At 46.5% G+C, this 21532-nt stretch overlaps 1 protein-coding gene across 1 annotated transcript; it reads right to left on the reverse strand.

The window, feature by feature from the left end:
* Positions 1-15574: 15574 nt before the first annotated feature.
* CUNH4orf54 (chromosome unknown C4orf54 homolog) lies at positions 15575-21055 on the reverse strand. The gene has a single exon (XM_040966892.1). It carries the CDS (start codon positions 21053-21055, stop codon positions 15575-15577), a length of 5481 nt encoding a protein of 1826 aa, XP_040822826.1.
* Between the last annotated feature and the right edge of the window lie 477 nt (positions 21056-21532).

Genomic DNA, 21532 nt, shown 5'->3' on the forward strand with positions numbered 1-21532 from the left:
ATTATCTCATGGAAATACTAAGAGATGCTTAGAAAGATTGTGTTTGAAGATGGTTCACTGAAGCATTATTTTCACTGCCCAAGACTATAAAAACCTAACACCTAAAAGATTGATTTTACCACCTGGGCAGAAGCTTCAGAGCATATGCCACATCAGGACCCTGAGTCAATATTGGGTGGCTGTTCCCTATCCCTGGGTACTGGGGCTGTTGGGAGGCTGGATGTGTCTTCTCCCCTTATCTCTCTCCTCCCCCCAGATATAAGAAGAAGAAATGGAAAATTTGGAAACAATGATAGCACCCACTTTTACCTGACCCCCAGACCTTCCCACTCTGATCCACTCTGTAATCATCTAAAATAAAAATTTAAAAATAATAAATTAGTTAGAAGATTGGTTTTATGCTGCAACAGTGTGAAGAAATAAGAGATAAATGTTAAAAATCAGTCCTCTAAGATGGGCATTTGGTGTAGTTGGAGATGCTGCATCGCACATTGAAATAGTCAGGTATCACCCATACGGCTTTGACCAGGTGACTTCTCCCTACTGCTTTCACTTATGACCATCTATGGCTTCTCTACTTCCACACAACTAAGCTCTCTTGTATTGCCCTGCTGTTCCTAGTTCTCTTCACATCTACCCCTCCTCATTCCCTTGCCTACCCCATGCTGGGCTGCTGGGTCATTGGCATGCATCTCTTCTTTGTGGCAGTTAGCCAGTTTCCTCTTTCCATTTCCATGCCTTTGGCAAGGCTTGGACTAAAGAGTTTCATCAGCATATCAGACATTCTAGCCATATTTAAAGGCTTCCTGAAATTCAAACCTCATCATGAATCAAAGAATCTGGCACATAGTAGGTATTCACTCTTTCCCAAAGTTGATTCCTTTCACATTGGAAGCATCATGCTGATTTTCACCCTATTAGGCTCCAACATATTACCAAATCACAAGGAAAGCATGTCAATCAAGTGTTTCCTATATTACTGCCATTCTAGATTTTTTTTCCAGAATGTCTGAATGAATCTCAGCTGATCTAAGAACAGACTTTACAATCCCCTTTTGAAAAGTACCTGTTTTAAAATACTTTTTAATGATATGTCCCCAAATTCCTTGAAACTGTTCTCATTAGCATGTGGTATTTATGTTCTTATTCATTGAATCTTGGTTCTGTAATTGCCTGTCAGAGACAGAGAAAGTGATGTTGTGTCTCTTTTAGAACAGACTCTAAGGAACCACAGTGTTTGCCCTCTCCCACTTGGGATACTCACTGCTAAAACCTAGCTGCCATGTTTTGATGAAGCCCAAACAGCAAGAGTCCATCTGCTTTTGAGTCCAGCTGGGCTCACATTTGACAGCTAGCTCAATTGGCTCGTTTTGTGAGTGTACCCATTTTGGAGCATGGATTCTCCAGTTTCCTGTCTGTTGCTGTATTGAAGCAGAGGAAACCTTCCAATTGGATTCCTGCCTGGATTGCAGATTCATTACCTAAAGAAATGACCTGGTGCCCAATGGTTCAGTGTCTAAATCTTCACCTTGCAAATGCCGGGATCCTGTATCAGCACCAGTTCATGTCCTGGCTGCACCACTTCCCATGCATCTCCCTGTTTGTGGCCTGGGAAGGCAGTAGAGGATACCCCAAAGCCTTAGGACTCTGTGCCCACATGGTAGACCCAAAAGCTCCTGGTTTCTGGCTTCAGAATAGCTCAGCTCCAGCTATGATAGCCACTTGAGGAATGAACCGGTGGATGGAAGATCATTCTCTCTCTTCTTCTCTCTGTAAATATGCCTTTCCAATAAAAATAAATATTTTTTTAAAATGGAAATAACCAATTTTGGGGTAGATTATTTCTCAGAAGTCACAACAACCATATATAACTGGAAAGATGAGCATATTTGGCTATGGAGGTAAGGTCTTTGGTTGTTGAGGAGTGGGCTTGCAATTGCAGGAATTTACCTGGTGGTCACCTTACTCAAAACAAAAATGATGGGAAATTAGATGATTGTGCATCAGCTAAGGAGCATAAGGAGTGAAGGATGAAAGAAAGGAGAGGATCATCATTAGGAGAGAAGCAATAGAGTCAAGAATCAGTGAAGAGCTATGCCAGAGTTGATATGGAGCTAATGAAGGATAAGAATATTAATGGTTCTGGGTCCAGCATGATAGCGTAGTGGTTAAGGTCCTCGCCTTGAACGCCTGGGATCCCATATGAGCACCGATTCTAATCCCAGCAGCCCAGTTTCCTATCCAACTCCCTGCTTGTGGCCTGGGAAAGCAGTCGAGGACGGCCCAAAGCTTTGAGACCCTGCACCCGCATGGGAGACCTGGAAGAGGCTCCTGGCTTCGGATCGGCATAGCATGGGCCGTTGCGCTTACTTGGGGAGTGAATGATCGGACGGAAGATCTTCTTCTCTGTCTCTCCTCTCTGTATATCCGCCTTTCCAATGAAAAAAATAATAAAAATAAAAAGATTTATTTATTTTTTTATTGCAAAGTCAGATATACAGAGGGGAGAGATAAAGAGGAAGATCTTCCGTCTGATGGTTCACTCTCCAAGGGGCTGCAAGGGCTGGAGCTGAGCCAATCCGAAGCCAGGAGCCTCTTCCGGGTCTCCCATGTGAGTGCAGGGTCCCAAGGCTTTGGGCCGTCCTCGACTGCTTTCCTGGGCCACAGGCAGGGAGCTGGATGGGAAGCGGGGCTGCCGGGATAGAACCGGTGCCCACATGGGATCCCGGGCGTGCAAGGCGAGGACCTTAACAACTGCACCACCACCCCGGGCCCAAAATAAATAAATCTTAAAAAAATATATTAGAGGTTCAAAATTGATCTGTTTGCTAATGCAACAGCCTGCCATATTTGAAACCATCTACTTATTTTCATCCCATTTACCCTAAGCCCTCAGCAAAATCCTGGCACACATATGTAAGCATACTTCAAAAAGTTGTGAAAATTTTAAATTAGGAGATAATTTTAGTGGGCTCTGCACAACGACTCTGTGGCTAGAATTCTATCCTTGCAGCTGCCTGGATTACATATGGGTGCTGGTTCAGGTCCTGGCTGCTTCACTTACCTTCCAGCTCCCTTCTTGTGACCTGAGAGAGCAGTAGAGGATGGTTAAACCCTTGGGACCTGCACCTGTGTGGGGAGACCTAGAAGAGGATCCCATTCCTGGTTCCAGGTTGGCTTAGCTCTGGTTGTTGCTGCCACTTGGGGAGTGATATAGCAGATGGAGGATCTTTCTCTTTCTCTTCCTCTCTGTGAATCTACCTTTCCAATAAAAATAAATGTTTTTTTTTCCAAAAAAAAAAGATAATTTTAGTTTGATGCAAAAATGTTGAAGTTTATGCATAGTTTTTTTTTTCATATTACGCATCTCCATGAACTTTTTGAAGATATATTCTCATGACTTGAATAATAGCTTAAGTGTCCCCTAAAGGCCTATGTGTTCTGGCTCAGCCCTCACAGTCTTATGTTAATAGCTAATGTCTTAAGGGCAAAAAATATGACCTAAAAACGACATCTAGAAATTGGACTTAGTGAGAGCTCTGTAGATTACTATGGGATTACCGTCAGGAGTTGATTCTCACAAGCGAATTAGTTATATAAGCTGGACAAGCTTGTTGTCCCACTCTGCTTTCTGACTTGCTCTATAATTGCTTTCTTACCAGACTGATCGGAGCTCACAATCTTGGCCTGTGAATTTCCCAAAACAGCAAACCAAAATAAACTTTCTTCCTTCCTATGTAGCTTCTCTCATATACTATAGTTACAGTGATGAAAAGCTGACTAATACTTCTTGTGGTTCCTAAGCATAGAACACTCAGGATTCAGTAAATGTATCATGAAAGCTAACCTGGGGCGCTGGAGGCAAAATGGAGAATGTGGATTGAAAACTCACTGGGAACAAGAACTGAAAGCAAGAGGTGACTCCAGAAAGTATAAGACCAGGAATTGCTTTTTCATGCTGTGCATTTCCCAACCCTGGAACATAGAAGCGAGGAGCTCTTGATGCTGTTCTTTTTGGAATGTTGGTTCAAGTGTTCAGGGGTCTTTAATCTTAAGGTTTTCTAGTGACCTCAATTGATGAGTGGTTGCTTTAAGGCAAGTGTTATGAACTGATTTCATGATGTGCTCTTTGATAGATAGTTTGTGAGAGGTGGAACCACAGTGACTTAACTGGGCTTCAAAGGAGAATTTCAGGAATGCTTGTTTTCCATGTTGCTCTTTGGTGTCGCCGGAATGTCAAACATGTAAGTCTCTGCTCTGAGACTGTCCAAGCCCACTAAAATCTTGGCCACACCTTCAAGTGGGTGGCACAAGAATTGTTAAGTCATTCCCTAACTGGTTGTGAGACCAACGATGGGGAATATCTTCCCAACATGTTCCTGCCCGGACAAGGATGGGTCAGGGAACATTTGAAAACCCAAGACCCTTGGGAAAACGTATCACGTCTCTCCCTCTTTCCTTTGAAGAGGCCCCCATCTCCAAGGAGGTGCTTTATTCACTTTGCAAATAAAACTTGTCCCTCTGCAAGAAATTCTGGGCTTTTTATTTCTATACTCAGCTGAGCAAAGAACCCACTGAGATTTGCTGGCAACATGATCCTTCCAATGCCAGTGAAGATGGCAAGGTTGGGACTTTATTACTGTAATAATGTTGGGGCACAGTGATGGAGTACTGGGGTGGGGAGAAAGAGGGTATAAGGGAGAAATTGCTGTACTTATGGAACCATATCATGAAAGGAAAGAAAAAAAAAGGAATAAGCACAAAAATTAGGAAAAAGAATGAAGAGAAGTTTAGTGCTTAGTTTCAGTTGCTTTGCTTGGTGAGATAAAGTGGTCTGTGTACAGGGAAAACCCTACCCCAGATTTGTAAAATCATAAAATTATTTTGTCTTAACATTCCCTATTACATTTGTGGTCATTTGTTACCATGGCAATAAAAAATACATAGGACCTGGATGTCAAATATTAATATTTTAGTTAAATGAATGGTTAAAGTTAGAAAATAGGAGAAAAAGAAATATCCAAATTTTACTTTTAAAATTAAAGACAACTGACACTTTTTTTGCAGTTACTTTTACTGAAAAAAAAAAACAACAAAGCATTTTTTCTTCAGAACAGTCAAAATGAAAGACCATTACACAAAATTACACAATCATTTACAAATGCTGGCAATTGAAGGTAAGTAGGCCAGTCTCACAGAATCCTTGCCCAAATAGCTTTCTCCATATGCAATACACTGAGTATATAATTCTCAGAACTGCTGGGCTGGATCCAAAGTCCCCTTGGCTCAGTTCACTGCATTCTATAATTGTTTCACTTCAGGCCTCAGTTAGGAACTTTTCCATCATGATTTCTGTGTTGATTGCAGTTTAAAATTTCACATTCTTTCCACTTACCACTGACTTGGTTCACGGTCAGGGGTATACTTCAGCATTATCCAATGTCTTTCCTACTTACTGCACCATTTACTCTCCTTTGCTCAGACACAACTTCTCCAGCCTTCACATTCTTTTCAACCATCACTGTCATTAGCACACAACAGTATGACTTGTATGTAAATACAGAAACTCATATCTTCAAAGAAGGGAGAAAAAGAAGTACCTGCCAGAAAATGGATATAGGTAGGCTAGGTAATGAAGGGAAGGACTTTCTGCCTTTAACACAAGCTTGCAAACAGCAATTATGAAACTTAAAAAAGAGGAAAAAAAAAGAAAAAAAAACATCAAATCGGATGTGTGTGTGTCTTTTTCTGCACCATTATGAATTAAACAGGAATAAATCTGATACAGTGTACTCCAGTCAAAACATGAAACACTGAAAGTTAACAACTCACAGATGCTGCTACCAAACTTCAGTCCTCTTCTGATGCTGGGTTGGAGGGTACAGAGGAGTCTAGTCTTCAAAATTCCCCGGGCCTTGTAATCCCACATGCCACAGATGGGCATGCTTTCTTTCCTGAAGACCAGGGTATGGAATTCTGATTAGATTCCAGCTCAAGGCACTATTTAGCAATAGTGCCTGCTTTACTAAGGATTCTATGCACAGGTGAGGTCTATGTAGGACCCATAAGTTAAAAATATATAAGGAGTCTCTTCAAAATATATCTTATCTATCTATCTATCTAATCTATCTTCTAACATATGAATTTGATTTTATAAGCACTTTTTATAAACAAACTTACATTTTCCTCCTCAATAGTACCAATAAAGTTCAGGGCACCTTTTCTTTCAAGTATTTGGGTAAAATAATATACCCTGAGAATTTGGGGTGCAAACCTACACCATGTAAACTGTAGAATGAAACCCTTAAGCACCACATAGGAAACTGTATACCATGTGTTTTAGTGTATATTTTGTATACTTTGTGTTTTTAAACACAAAGACTTGTTGAACGTTTTCCCATGCACATACACATACTTATTATGAGATTATAATCAGTCTACTTAGGAATTAATACTGTCCTGCAGTCCAAAGTATTGTTTCTGGTAGTATGAGCTATCCATTTGTAGCAAACGCAGACATTTGTATGAAGCATGAAAACAATTAAAATGTATCAAATCTCTTTAAGGCAGGGATGATAAAGTCAAATCTGAAATTCAAAAAAAAAAAATTGTATCATTAGATATCCACTAGTGATTTAAGGATAAATGTGAAATGCGTGCTAAAATTTGGGACTGATTATAAAACAGCAAAGTATAATTTATTTTTGCTTATTTACTCAGTGACATACAAACATAAAAATAAAAATCTCTCATATACCAAGTGCTAGGCTCTAGTTAACCGTGAGGGCAATTTCAGCAAATGCTTTCAAGAAACTACATTCCAAAGAGTCAGATTTTTTTCATACTGGCGACAAATGTGCTCAGTTTTCCAGAAATAATCAGGGCATATTTCAATATGATTGTTCAACAACAGAAATAAAGAGGAAATGGATCCAGAGCTCTACACACCAATCCCCATGGTTCACCTGGAAAACCGATCCACATATGAACCATGAGACAAAATCATCAAAGTCGCACTGCAATCCTGATCAGACTGAAGCTCAAGGCATTACTTGGGAAATGCCTGCTATCCATAAAATATAGAAGGACTGTTCAGAAGCCAGAGGGACTTGGTTGGGATTATAGTTCTAGGGGTCAGAATGCTTTATGGCCTCTTGTAGTGTTCCACTTTGGTTGAAAAATGAAGGGCAGTTAATTGATTCACATATCCTTGAAACCTTAAGAAATGACAGAACAATAAAAATAGAGGTGGAGGTTTACCTCACACCCATGAAAATGCTCTTTCCCAATAGCTTGAGGTAGTAAATAGCCTAGCAGCTTCATGCAGTTTGACAAACTAAACAATCATGAAAGTATCAACAGGCAGCATAGCATTTACACAATGTGATTGTGAAGTTCCATTTGTAACCACACGGACATTTATTACATCCTTGGCTCCTTTCCAGAGGGTAGCAGCCTGTTGAATACAGCCTGTTGAATAGAGCCAACAAAGGAAAATGTCTCCTTTCTCTTCTAGTTTTTCATGTAGTTAACTTGATCATAAGAATTTAAGGCTTAGATCTACTGGTGACAGATAGTCTCCAGACCCCCAGACCTTCGACTCTACCACATTTCTAGGGAAGGAGTGTCTCTTTTTGAGGGTCTGACAAGCAATGATTCTTTAGCATGGCTCCTGAACATCCCTAAGAGTCAGCTGTGATTGTAAACCAATCTTAGATAGCTTAAGTACTATCTGCCTAAACCACAGCTGAGTTTCATCAATCATGTCCAAATGCTTGCAGTTTCATAGTGTTGCTTGTTGTATAGGTTTGAGACCTTTGAAATACCTTCAACTTTCCTGTTTCAATATTCAGTGGATTGAGCTAGCACCGATGAAGAAGCATTAATGCTGTAAGATTTGTCTCCCCAGGTTAAGCTGGGGAGTTAGTTTACTGACGTACCTGGGAAAGAGCCTTTAGGATAAAAATATGGTCTAGAGGCAACTTTTCCACCCACAGAGACCACGACTCATGCTTCCCACCCCATAGAGACTGTAGCTTTGTTTTACTCTTCATCAGCTCAACAAGTGACTAAACTGTTACCAGAGATGATCATCCAGACCTTTCCCTTGCTCAAGAAAGCTTTATGTGGATTGAATTTCATGGAAGTGAAATTGAACTGTTGTTTGAAGGGTCTAACTGATCCTCTTTAAAAGCTTTTTTGGCTAAGATCAAATGTAGCATATGTTCTTATCAGTTTAAAAGACACCTATGAATTATGATAAGCTAAGTATTTGCAATACAATCAACTCTTCAAAACTCATCATGGATATACACTCAAATAGCCTTCAGAGTCAGGTTATAGCTGAGGCAATGTGGATGATCCATGGATTCTTGAGATCTTATAAAGTCTGCATTATAAGGAGCAAGTGCTACAGCTCTAAGTTCCTGCTTGGGGATGTGTAGGGCTGGAGTGAATCAGAGTCATTGAATCATCAGTTCCTATTCTGTTCTACCACACCAACAGTTACTCCTCTAGCTCCAGACAACCCGTAAGAGATAAGACTATGCCATCACTGGTATTCCAAGCCATTCTATTTTAAGGCAACAATTAGTGTCATGGCATTTAAAAATGGGAAAATTAAAACAAAGCAAAGGGCTAAAGTAACTGTTTTTCACAATCAAATTAGACGTAATTCCAAACCCAATAATAGAAGACCTAGTGTACAACCAAGAAAATGACCATGTTTGGCTGGTGTATGATTCAAAAGTGTAAGCCCATTGTGTGTAAAATCTAAATATGTGCTATGGCTGTGCAAATAGCCTACATGTATTCTAAGAACGGATAAGGAGCTCTGTGACACAAATTACTGATGTTCTAACTTGGTTTGCAACACAACCAATCCATTTCTGTTATAGGCTTTGATTGAACAAAGGAAATCGTCAAAAGAGTGCTTGATTAGTCATGAACGGATGAAGGAGGAAGGTGAGTAGAAAGATTATTTACCACATTAAAGTATAAAAACAAAACTTCATGGTGGGGACAGGAAATAGCACAACCATTCAATCACCTTAGTAAAATTAAAATAACAAAAATTACCTTTAAAAAAGTGTGTTCAAAAAATGCAGAAACTTACACACTTGGTTTATAAGAAGCAAAAACTAAAAAGAACACATGTGGAAGAAGTTTTTCTGATGAATTCTTAGTGCTAACACAATGCAACTTGAAAGAAGAATAGTCCATATTTGTCTTGTTCCTATAACAAAACATAGTCAAAGAAGAGATTGTTAGCTCTGAAAACAACCGTCAATCTTAAAGCTTCAAGAGAAATGACAGAAATTCTATTTAACTACCTTGGCTAATTCCAACTTTCATAATGATGCCATACACATTTTAAAATATTGCTTGGCAAATGTATTTCTGAACCTACTAGACATCATGGCTGATTTTAAGAAAATGCCCAAAGTAGAATCTCTCTTTGAAAACCGAATTAAATCTAATGAGTTACCCAAAAATGGCTTTGGCATTAAATGATTAGTTTAATTAAAATTATTCATATAAGGGATAAAACAATAACATAAAAATGTTCTTAAAAGCAGTTACAGAATTTATATTGAAAACTAAAGTAGAACATTTGAAATTCAAGAGATTCTATCATTTGAAAAATAACCTCCAAAAAGTATCAAATAACAGTTATCTAACCAATTATATGCAATCAGAGTAGCACGGCAAGGGATATTTTAATCCTTTTATCTAGAAACAGACTGTCTAACTACACACTTAATAGAAAGGAAATTTATAAGAATAGTTATGAATTTACAACTCATACTTTTCTTATTTAATTGCATGTTTGTTTCATTATTTTATATTTTGTACTGAAAAATGACCTTCAAAGTGAAAAGGACTGTTTTATGACTTGAGACCTCCCATTTACTAAATATAACTGTTCTTATCTTAGAAACTAAAGAGAAGTACATAGGAACAGAAAATGTAAAATTACAAGAGGAGGAAAAGAAAATAGAAGAGCAAGAAGACTAATTTCAAAGGCAGAGCCAAGGAGTTAACAGCTTTGTCTGAGTCACAGCACAAAGCAAATTTTGCCAGGATGCCTAGAGCCAAGTAAAAAGACACCCAGGAGAGATAAGGGATCCAGAGAGAGAAGGGAGAAGGAGGGAGGGAGGCAGGGAGAGAGGGGCAGAGAAACAGAGAAAGACAGGAGAGAGAAGAGGGAATGTTTGTAATGCCACATACCAGATAGTGATGGCAGCCTGAGGAATCCAAGGGAAATTCATTGAGGCAATCTTGACATTATTTGGAGACTACTAGTCAACATATTGCCTTATAGTAAATTCATAGGATATTACTTCTGCTTATATTAGCTTCAGAGAAATGTTATTTAAAAGGAGTAAAAAGTTGCTTCAAATCCCTATTTATGATGAGATTATTGAAATTGCCAACATAGTCTATCCAAGGTCTCATAAGATCAGCAAGAAGTCACTAAAGGTGAAAGGCGTGTTGGCCGGGTGACTTCCCAGGATTTTAGAAGCCAACACATGACAGAGTTCAACAGGGATGCTGGGTCAGATTTTCCCTTGCTCCACACAGGCCTGTGCCCAGACAGAGAGGAAAATCACCACACACAGCTGGCAAGCTCCGCCAGGAGTTGTATAACATTCTGGAAGGTCTTGGTGGATGATAGAGTACCCTGACTACAGCCAGTGGCCTGCCCTGAGGGGGAGCCAGCTCAAAGGGCACTGTAGAGCAGTAGCCATTGCCCTTAGTCTGGGACATACAGAGCAATCCTGGCCACAGACCCCTGATGCTGTCCTGAAGAGGTGCTGGGATAAGGGCTGCTTTTCTGCTTTGATGGGAAGATCTGTTGAAATAAAGGAATTATGGGGTTGTAAGGAGGTCCTAGGGAGGCCGAACACCTGTTACATGTCATGGACTGTGGGTACATCTTTTGTAACGGATTTTTAATTCAAGCTTCACAATTTTTCTGAATAGTATCCCATATTACAGAAAATGACGTTGAGGTTCAGAAAGGGCAATTCATTTGTCCATACTATGAAGTATCAGTGTCGAAGTCACCTAGCTTTCCTCCAGATAACACACTTTAGCCTAGTGGCTGACAAGCAGTTCCCAGCAGTGAAATGGCCAGGAGATTCTTTCCTCTTTGATAGGACTTTTATGTTTATTTGCAGGAAACTGACATCAGGAAAGCCAACTGCAGTGTTTCCAGTCAACATTCATCTCCTATATTTAATCCTTTACCAACTGGCAAAAAGCATTAGCTGAAAAAAAAAATTGGAGAAGGCAGGTACAAATACCTAAAAGGCAAATAACAAAAGGGGCACCATTCATGACAGGGAGCTCTGAGCAGAGGGTAGAGAGTAAGCAAAACGGGCCAACCAGGGGTCATCTACAAGAGCATGGCAATGGAGCTGCAAGGTCCCGAGTCTCAGGAACTGCTGATCTAAAACAAGCCCTTCATTTATCAAGTAAGGTTTGAAAATAGCTTTCACTTGTTGAAAGAATCCAATGGTGCACTGCTACGTTTTGGACTATAACAAGTGATGAACACACATTAGCTACTATTCTCCAATTTTACTGACATTTAGAGAGAGTAAGGGAGAAGTATAAAAGCAGTGGCACCTTGCAGAAAGGCACGAAAGAGGAAGGTAGAGGAAAGATACAATTTCATAAAGGTGAAAGGGAGAAAAGGAAAGGCGATAATAATAATGACGTCTATATGCAAAATTTGGGAGAGGAAGCCACACTAAGTGGGGAAGGGGATAGGCATAATGAATGGGTTCTTGAATGGAGTTATGGAATGAACTGAGAACCCTCAGTTTGCCTTCTGCAGTCCAGTTAGCTGACCACTGCCTGCCTGCCTGACAAGGGCAACCAGCACCTTGACTCGCAGGGGCTGCTCCCAGCTTCAAGGATCCTTCAGGGGAGGGGATGGGCAGGGTCCTCAGGGTCCTCAGGGTGCCCAGCCTTGTCCTCCAAGCCACCCTGTCAGCAGTGAAAGTGAACTACCAAAAAACACGAGGAGAAGCTGCTGACCTGAGAGCTCTGTTCAGAGGGGAAAAAAACAGCTCTGAGGAAGTGAGCAGAGGTGAAAGACCAAAACTTCAGGAACAACATGAAGCACATTCAAAAATGAAGACTGCAGGCAAAAAAAAAGACATCCCTAGGAAATAAAAACAGTTACATCTCTCTTGGGATTGGCGCTGAATGATGGATCTTTGGTGAGTGTTGCATATTTACTTGACCCTTATGCTCCTGTAACTGGTGTTTACTGTCAAGTCTCAATTAAAAATTTAAAACAAAATGTGGCATTTAGGTGAGCGTACAGAAGAGCTGAAGGTGGCTGTGTCAAGGAACGAAAAATATAACCACACGTCTCCAATAAACAAAAATTGGAGCCAAGTATCACCAAAAAGGCATCACAGAGCCTGTGAAGCAGGGACTTCCAAAACCAAAAATAAACAAACCAACCACAAAGCAGAACAACAGCAGGGGAAGTGGTGAAGGCACACAAGTGAAGTGCCCGGATCTCTGGTGTGATACAAATGTGTCAATGGTGTGGTTAGCTGGCCTGGGGCCACCAGGTGCCAGTCACAGAACAGCCTTGCCTACTCATCACATGGTGTAACGGCCTGACTAAACAGCAAGAAAATAGCAGTAATAACAAGTAACAAGATTAACTAATAAAAGAGGTAAGTATTTTTAGATAGATTGTGGTATTGCAATATTCAAGGAGTCCTGGAATCCTGATTACAGGGGCAAGAAAAAGGTTCCTTGTTTTAAGGTGCCGCTAGAAACAGATGACAAAATACTTTATTATTTGAACTGGAAAGAACCTTAAAGGTTCTGACAGTTCTGGAATCCTTCTTTGTGGTCGTGTGCAGAGGTCTGTTCCTTTCTGTTGGAGTGTACACTCCTGACTTGAAAACTCCACCAGCTCACACGTGCACTTATAGTACATGGGTGAGTGCACAGTGAATGGCACAGGGGGGCATGTCATTCACATCTGTTGAATGATTGGGAAAATCAGCACATTGTGTCCAAAAAATCGTTTTACAAATGTCTAGGGAGAGGTAAGTGGAAGTATATATGATTCATACCCAGACACCACTAGGGAGTAGATCTTGGATGTACTTTCTGCTTTCACCTCTGCTACCCTTCCTTTGTTCTGTGTATTCCACTAGGACCACCAAGAGCAGTCTGCAGGGAGCCTGATATGGCACTGGAGGGAAAACCCAGCTCCAAAGTCCTGGCTCTCTCATTCTCTGGGGGCCTGGCTCTGGAAATATCTGGATGGTGTCAATAAAAGTTTGTTACACAAGGCAAAGAACTGTGTACTTCCTTTTCTTTCTTTCTTTCTTTTTTTTTTTTAATGTATCTGTCATTTTTTTTGTGAGAAGTGGCATTAGAACATTCAAGAACTTGAGTTTTGAAGAATTTTGATCCATTATCTAAGTCTGGCTAATCAGGTGTTTACCTTCCTATAAAAAGCCAGCCTTGGATTCCTGACTGCTCTTCTTAGATTAAGAATCAAGACACCAGCTTTTGCCATTCTAGCTTGAGGGTTGTTTACTAAATAAACAGCTGTGCTTTCAGAAAGGGAGTGTTCAAGTCTTGAATCCTGAATCTGTGCTTTTTCTCTGTGTTCATGGAAACAACTCCAAGCCTAATCTCTCCAGACTCAGCAAACAGGAGAAAGGCCAAGGGCAGCTGCCCAGAAGGCACTGTGTGAGTGTGTGCCTGCACAATCCTCCCGCCTCTGCTCTCGCTCCCACCCCTTCCTATCGCACCTCGTAGCCCCACAAAGGCCTCAAGGATTAGTTGATCGAAAATAGCCCTAGGTAAACACGCCACCTGTCCAGGAGATTAAAATGCTTTTGCCCATAGAAGACTCTTCTCCTGCAAAACTACATCTGTAATTCTGAGCCGCCTCCACATGCATATTGAATTTTTCCTTTATCTTCCAAGCCAAACAAAGAATGCATGATTTGACTTAGTTCCTCCCATGTTCTGTGTTCATCACACCAGGCTTGTTGCAGGTATTTGGAAGAGAAATGCCCCGAAGCATTTTTGTCTAGATTGCAGCTAAAACCAGGCTTTTGCTTTCAAACCTGAATTCCTAAAGATCAGAGAATAATAGCTTGTAATACATTGCTCTATCAACCGAATTTCAGATCCACATGGAGGGATAGATATCAGCTCCCCTAGAGGTGACACACAAATGCCAAAGTATTTCTCATGCCCAAAATCCCACAGTCAGCAAGGACCTGTGCAACTACAATCCAGCAATCCTACTCCTTAATTTAAAGCTTTTTACTGTATGAAGCAATAATGTTCTTCTGTTTCATTTCAGATAAAAGAAATTACTTATTCCTGTTATAGTAGCACACGCATGGCTTGTTTCTCTCCATCTCCTTGTTTGACTCAGTGTATATGGTCTTACCAGGGAGTGAAAGGATTTATGATCTCAACTTTCCGCATCTGAAGAAAGAGTATAAGTGTGTGTGTGGGGGGGGGGGTGGATCACTCCTACAGCACTGACCGCTCTGTACCCCCATCTGAAGGTGTCTTTACTCTGGCTCATAGGCTTGCTATCAAGTTTCATGGACTGTATTAACAGCAAGGTTCCTGTCTGTGGATGTGGCTAAACCTCCAAGTCAGGAGTCTGTTCTCTCCAATTTCCTTTACTCTGAGAAAATGTAGACTCTTTTGAAAGGAGACAGGCAGATAGGAAAATGAGTGCTTTCTGGGGATTGGTGAGGGGTGCAGCATAACAGATTCCAGGACTGGATCAAATATAGCAGCTGCATGCAGGCACGACTTCAAGTCCAGCATCTTCTTGCTCCTGCGAGTCCAGCTGTGTGCATGTGAGTGTGTGTGTGTGCATATGTGCACGATAAAGATCTCAGTTCCATTCTGAGAGAGACTATTCTGCGCATGTAAAAACTGAAAAGTTAGAACTTGAAAATTACAGCAACTTTGAGCAAGAAATGTCAAGAGGAAGGTGTGCGAGAGGAGGAGAAAGAGGTGAGTTTACAGATGGTGGAAAAGCTCCCCACCAGGGGTTATCATTCTTCGATTTCCTTTCCTTCTGAGGAGCTTACATATGAACATGTTCCTAAGGATTTCCTGGGATGGTTGGTGTCTTTGGCCACCTGGACTGTCAGGAACCAAAAATGAGGCTCACTCCACAAAATCCAAGCCAGGTTTTCATGTCTTCCCTGCTTTGGCCAAACCTTACCAAAAGAGAGCTGAAGGGACAGCTGGCAAATTCATTGTCTCACCTACTCTCCCTGAGAAAAAACACTAAGGCAATTCGAAAGGGTCAAAGGAGAAGAAATCATGACTGGGGTCTGAGGAGTGGGAAAGGAAAGGGCCTGGGGAGAACATCAATTGGTTCTCAATGCAGCTGGGGTTCTGTTCTCCTCTTTCCAAAGCCCGCGCTCCCATAGGGCATGGCCCACTCCACACAGAGACAACACTGCTCTCTGTTCTACCTGCACCAGAGCGCAATCTACTCACCAGTAACGTCTGCATCCTGATCCCTGACGACGGCCATCTGTCATCTGTGCTCCACCACAAAGCTCATGGTAGTGCCGTCAAAGGAAGGGGGGGCAATGATCCTGGGCCCCAGGGGCTGTGACGTGATGCTGATGACAGGCTTGCCGTGCAGCTGGGCAAAGCCCTTGGCTCCCACGAGCTGGGATGTGGCTGCTGTGGCTGAGGAGGAGGGGGAGGCTGGGGACTGGCTGGAGGCCATGAAGTAGGGCACTTCGGTGAAAGCAGCAGCTGCCTCTTTGCCAGGGGCTTCTGCCACCACGGGGGACAGCTCACTGCCCCCTGGTGAGTGAGCAATGGCTGTGGGCTGCAGGGCATTGGGGGGAAGCACAGTGGGCAGAAAACCGGGGTAGATCATGTAGGTAGGTCCATAGGCCCCAGGACTCAAGGCCAGGGGAGGCACGGGGAGAGACACAGGAGCCACAGCCTGCTGCTGAGAGGTCATGGGCACGTCCACATACTGACCCGTCTCAGGGTCGAACAGTCTCCTGGTCATGGGTTGTACCGGGGTGTCCACCAGATAGTATTGGCCAGTTGTCACATCCAGGAGCATCTTCCTCTGTGTCTGCTGGGGCTGCGGCTGCTGGAAGGGGTCTGCGGTGACGGCAGCTGGGCCTGCAGGAGTTGGGGCAGGCATGCCGGGTGGGGAGAAGCAGAGGACTTGAGGCTGGGCTCCCTGCAAGGTGAAGGGCAGTGATGGCTGGTGGTATATAGCAGTAGGGGGATGCTCGGGGCTTCGTGGCCCAGCAGCAGCAGCAGCAGCAGCAGCAGCGGAGGCAGCAGCAGTAGCAGCCACCGTCTCCCGGGAACTATCAGGCTTGGTTCTCCAAGCAGGCCGGCTGGTTCCACTGACCTGAGAGCCTTTGGGGCTGCTGGGGACCTGACTGCGGGCGCTGAGTGGAGGTAAGCTGCAGAGAGTGGCAGCTGAGGAGGTGGATGGCGCCTCGCTGCCAGCAGCCCCAGGCCTGCCAGGAAGTCCCCCAGAGGCAGCGGTGGCCACAGCGGCAGCTGGTGGACCTGCCTTCAGTGGCTGAGTCAGGTAGTTCTCACCATCACTACTGCTCTTCTCCACTCCCATGCCACCTTTCCTGTTGGTCACCTCGTCCGGAGGTGCCCGCGTGGCCGGAGAGATCTTGAGTGACCGGAGTCCCTGTGATCTGACGCCCTTGGCTGTGGAGGGGCTCTCTGGAGAAGGCCCTAGTGGAAACTTGCCGGCCACACCCCCGGTTTTCTGGGCATTGCCCGCACTCACGGTGAGCACGTTGCGGTTACTGGGATGCGGCGGGAGAGCCTGCATAGGGTGGCTTCTCTCCACATCCTTGTGGACGGGTGGGATGTAGAGAGACCGCGGCCTCTCGCGTCCAGCGGCCAGGCTCTCAAAGGCGGCGGCGCGGGCAGACACGCTGTCAGCGCTGGGGTTGGAATTTCGGCGCTGCAGGCGTTCAAGGGGCGCTCCGCGCATCACCACGGCGCCTTTGGCACCCGCGCCGCGTTCTTCCACCTCCACGAGCCGTTTGGCTAGCTTGTCAGGGTCCCCTTCAGCACCCAGGCCGCTCTCCCTCTCCTCGCTGGCTATCAACGATAGCACGTGGCTGTCGGTCAGCATGGGCAGAGGGTCGCTTTTGCGCTTCCACTCATTCCTGTTGAAGCTGTACAGCTCTTCCATGGACCTCACGGCGGCAGTCAGCTTCTCCAGGGCGTTCCGGGCTGGTGGGGCGCCTTTGCCTTCCTCCTTGACCTCCTCATCCTTGGGTTTCTCGGGTGTCTTCTGGGCAGAAGCCTTGGAGACAATCTTGAGCACAGGCAGGTAGGAGCCCTGCTCGGGCTTGTTGGGCGCGATGGTGGCCACAGGCAGCCTGCCAGATGCCCTGTGAACCAAGACTGTCCCTTCTGGAGAGGAAGAGGAATCCAAGACCCTGCTGCTGCCCCCTTTGCCCACGCCCTCCCTGGACTCTCGGTCCGTGCTGTCTTCCCGCTGGTTCACCAGGGCCTGGCAAGTAATGACCATGGGAGACAGGGACCCAGACGCAGCGGCGGCAGCAGCCAACTGCCTGGGCTTGGACCCGGTCAGCCCCTGCTCTGGGGTTACGCTGCCTTTGTCGCTGCTGTCCCCCGACCCTTTAATGAGCTTTCTGACATCCCTCACCTGATGAAGGGGTCCTTGGGCCTTGGACTTGTCTCGGACGTCTCTGACCTGGAACTGGGGCACCTTTTCAAGGTTGTCCCCACGGAAGAGTTTCTGCTGTGCCCTGCTGTTGCTGTCCTCCTTGGTCTTAAAGAGGTTGGAGGTGCTGCCCCCGGCCAGCTTGGGCGTGAGCAGCTTGGCAATGTTGAAGTCGGAGCTCGGCTGCTGCACACTCCCCAGCCGGATCTTGATTTCCGGAGCCTTGGGCCTGATGACTGCGGTGGAGGTGGCCTGGGCTGCAGGATACTTAGTGGCCTGCTTCCCGGGCAGCTTGTCCTTAGGCATCTGCTGAATGTTGGGGACGAAGAGTCGGGACATGATGGTGGACTTGCTAGCCGAGATCTCCCCGAGGTCAGCCCTCCAGTCTCCCCCCTTGGGAAGCTTCAGCTTTCCGATGGGGGCTTTCTCTTCACGCTTCTCCATCTCCTTCTCCTTCCACGACCGGAAGGCGCTGTTCTGGCTGCGCAGAAAGATGCCCTTGACTGTCTCAGAGGCACTCTTTTTAATTTCGCACACTTCCTCTGTATGTGTGTCGTTGAAATTACGGCCGGAGGCCGCGGTGCTCTCCCGAGGAGTGCTGGCTTTGAAGACCGGGGATTTGGAGCCGGCCACTGAACCCTCAGCACCTGCATCAGAAACACTGACCACGGTGCACTCAGAGCCGGCCTCGGAGTGGCGGGAACTCTGCCTCTGCAGGCTCCTGTCCCGCGGCTTCTCGGTGCCAGGAGGCCCCTCAGTGTCCTTGCAGGTGCCGGCCAGGTGGTGATGGTGGTGGGAGGTGTCAGTGACCTCTCCCCTCTCCATCTTGAACTCGTGTTCCCGCTGCATCTTCTTGGAAATGACATTTTTGAGTAGACTGGACGCAAACTTGGACTTCTTCTGGGCACCCTCGGCCCGGGGGACAGGCTTGCTGCTCTCTGAGGTCTCGGAGCCGTCGTCCGTGTACACTGAACCAGGAGCCGTGCCGGCTGAGCCTTTGGGGGCCTTGGAGGGCCCAGCAGCTGAGCTGGCTTTGCTCTCACTGCGTAGGCTCAGGGGCTCCAGCAGGGTGACGACTCGGGAGCCAGTCTGCACCTGCTTCTGGAAACACAGGGGCGTCTCCACATGTTTGATCTCCCCTTCGACCTTGCTGACCACAAACTCCAAGGCCTTGGTCTGGGACTTCTTGGACTGGATGTAGAGCTGGTCTGCATTGGTCCTGGCGCCACCACCTCCAGCTCCCTTCCTCAGCCCTGCAGCCACCGAGGCTGCGCTGCTCCGCAGCAGACTCTGTTCCACCCTGGCGCCAACACCTCCACATTTTAGATCTAAGAAGGTGGACCAGCGCCCAAAGCCCACTTCAGAGAGCGTGGCAGAGGACTCCCGGGAGCTGATGTTGAGAGCCTCGAAGTAGGGGTAGGCAAGACTGCGGAAGGCCCGGGAGGTCAGGCTACGCACCTCTTTGTCGGCATCGTCCAGCTCGCTCACGGCGCTGGAGGCCCCGCTGGAGTAGTCCACCAGCTCCTTCGCCCGGATGGCCCCGCACCTGGTTTGCAGGCGAGCCGGTACGGCAATGAATTTCTTTGCATGGTCCTGAGCCACGGCGGCAGCCGGATTTTGCTTCAGGGAACTTGAATTGTGTTCAGCAGCTGTAGAGACGCTGAGGCTCATGTCGCCTTCATGCTTGGCAGCGTAAATAATGTTTTGCTTTGCACGCACGTTGCTAGGCTCATTTATAGCCCGGGAAGTCTGTTTGATTGATAGGAGGATCTGGCTTGCTGTACTCCCACAGCTGCTTGCGGCGGCAGCAGTGGCTAAAGCTACTGCCCCTGAAGCTGCCTCGCAGGGCCCCGGCAAGGACTCAGGCAGGGTGATGGTGCCAGGGCCAGTGGGTGGGGGAGTAGGGTCACCATCAGAGGGGCCGCTGCCCACTTCCGTGCTGCTGGTGGCGCGACTGCTGCTGCCGGCGCTAGGGCGGGCCAGGTCGCTGCTGGTGGGGCTGGGTGTACGGGTGGCATTGGTGCTGGGAGTGGTACTGAGGTAGCAGCTGTTGTCGTCGTCCTCTTCGGTGGGGGTGGTGACGTCCCCTGGGGTCTCGTCACTGCCACCAAACGAAGCGTAGTCCACGAACGAGTAGATGACGTTGTTGTCTTCAAAATCCCAGCGCGAGGCCAGACCCACGTCGAAATCCATGTCCTGCTCCACCTCGCTCAGCTGGATCTCGTGGGTGGTGATGTAGTGAGCCTCTTCACTTTTGGGGGCGTCCCTGCCGCTGCCTTGGGCCTTGGCAATGATGTCCCTGCACTCTGGGTCGTGGTCCGCCCCTCCCTTGCCGGCCTCTCCTTTCGCTGGTCTTGCCCCTTCCTCCAACAAAGGCTGGATCTCATTGTCCTCGCTCTCAAAGCCTAAGGACGAAGAGGAGGTGGCCGGAGCCCCCAGGGATGCGGCAGACTCTACGGTTTGGGAAAGGCTGTCTTCCTGAGCGGTGTCCACGGGGGAGGAGGGTCCAGAGGAGGAGAAACTGTCTTCCTCCACGGTGGCGGTGCGAGATAACCGGGTGCTGGTGGGTGCGGACGCAGCAGGAGTCTTCCCGGGAGCTGGCATCTGGCTCTGCGCGCGGCTGATGGGTTCTTCTTGGACCGTCTCCTTAGGGCTCTTAGGGGCCCACTGGTCTCCAGGACAGGGCTCCAGGGTAAGTGTCACAGTGTGGGGACTGTCCCTCGGGGCTGCTGAGGCACACATCTCCACATACTTCGTCTCTCGCTGCGAGGAGGTCGGCGGCTTGGGAAGCACAGGCAGCAGCAGCTGCTGCTGCTGCTGGCCGTCTTGGGCACTGCTCACGCTGTTGTCCCCTACGTCCACTGGTCCAGCCTGTGGATCCGATTCGGGAGTGGCAGCTTCCATCGTCAGCGACAGCAAAAGGCAACGGTGAGCCCTGGGGCTGTCCTGGGTCCCTCTCGGCTCCTGGATGGGCCTCAGAGTGGCCTGGAACAGGGTCCCACGTGCCTGGATTGGCCCCAAAGACGCCGGCACTGAGGCCACTGCAGCCACCACCAGCCGCCGCTTGTGGCTCAGCCCCTGTGGCGGGGCCCTGGCAAGCCTGAGGCAGCCGGGCCGGCGTGCGGGCAGGGCAGCACAGGTGGTCTGGGGCTGGGGGGCTGCTGCTCTGGCTGAGACTGTGGCCAGCCTCCGGCTGCTAAGCCGGCCTGTCCAGTTGTTTGCCTGGCACTGTGGGCAGCTGAGAGTCTGAATGCCATCGGTCACGGAAGGAGCAGCATCTGCGGGTAGACCCCGGGACTTCCAGAAATGAAAGGAAAGCATGTGTTGCCGCTCGGGAAGCCACGGCCCTTCCCTGAATGGGGCGAGAGAGGGTCACGTCATTCCAGAAATATTTTTAGTGTCCATTCCCTGGTCCCACCGCAACCACACTTGAGGGCAGAGAGAAAAGGCTCTAAAAGGATGAAAAAGTCAAAGTCGGCAGCGGAGGAGTGTCTGTTCTCATTTCAAGCTCACCAAATGTTCTCCCTCATCCATCTCAGAGACCTCTCTCTCTGTCTCTCTCTGTCTCTGTCTCCTGCCTGTTTGATGAAATGGCTTCTTCCCCCTATTGTTAAATAAAATTCACTTTTCCCGATGCATTTTTAAATCCACGGGACACTCTGGATTTATGTCAAAATTTCCCTTTTGCATATGGCAGCTTTATATTTGCCTCAGAAAAAAGTCTGCGCCAAATCAGATGAATTCTGACACTCAAATTTCTCAAAGGCACAAAATATTCTGTCCCTCTTTTCCCCAAAG

This window comes from Ochotona curzoniae, unplaced genomic scaffold (assembly GCF_017591425.1).
Source record: "Ochotona curzoniae isolate NIBS_2020 unplaced genomic scaffold, NIBS_Ocur_1.0 scaffold_4506, whole genome shotgun sequence".
In the NCBI taxonomy this organism is placed as follows: domain Eukaryota; kingdom Metazoa; phylum Chordata; class Mammalia; order Lagomorpha; family Ochotonidae; genus Ochotona; species Ochotona curzoniae.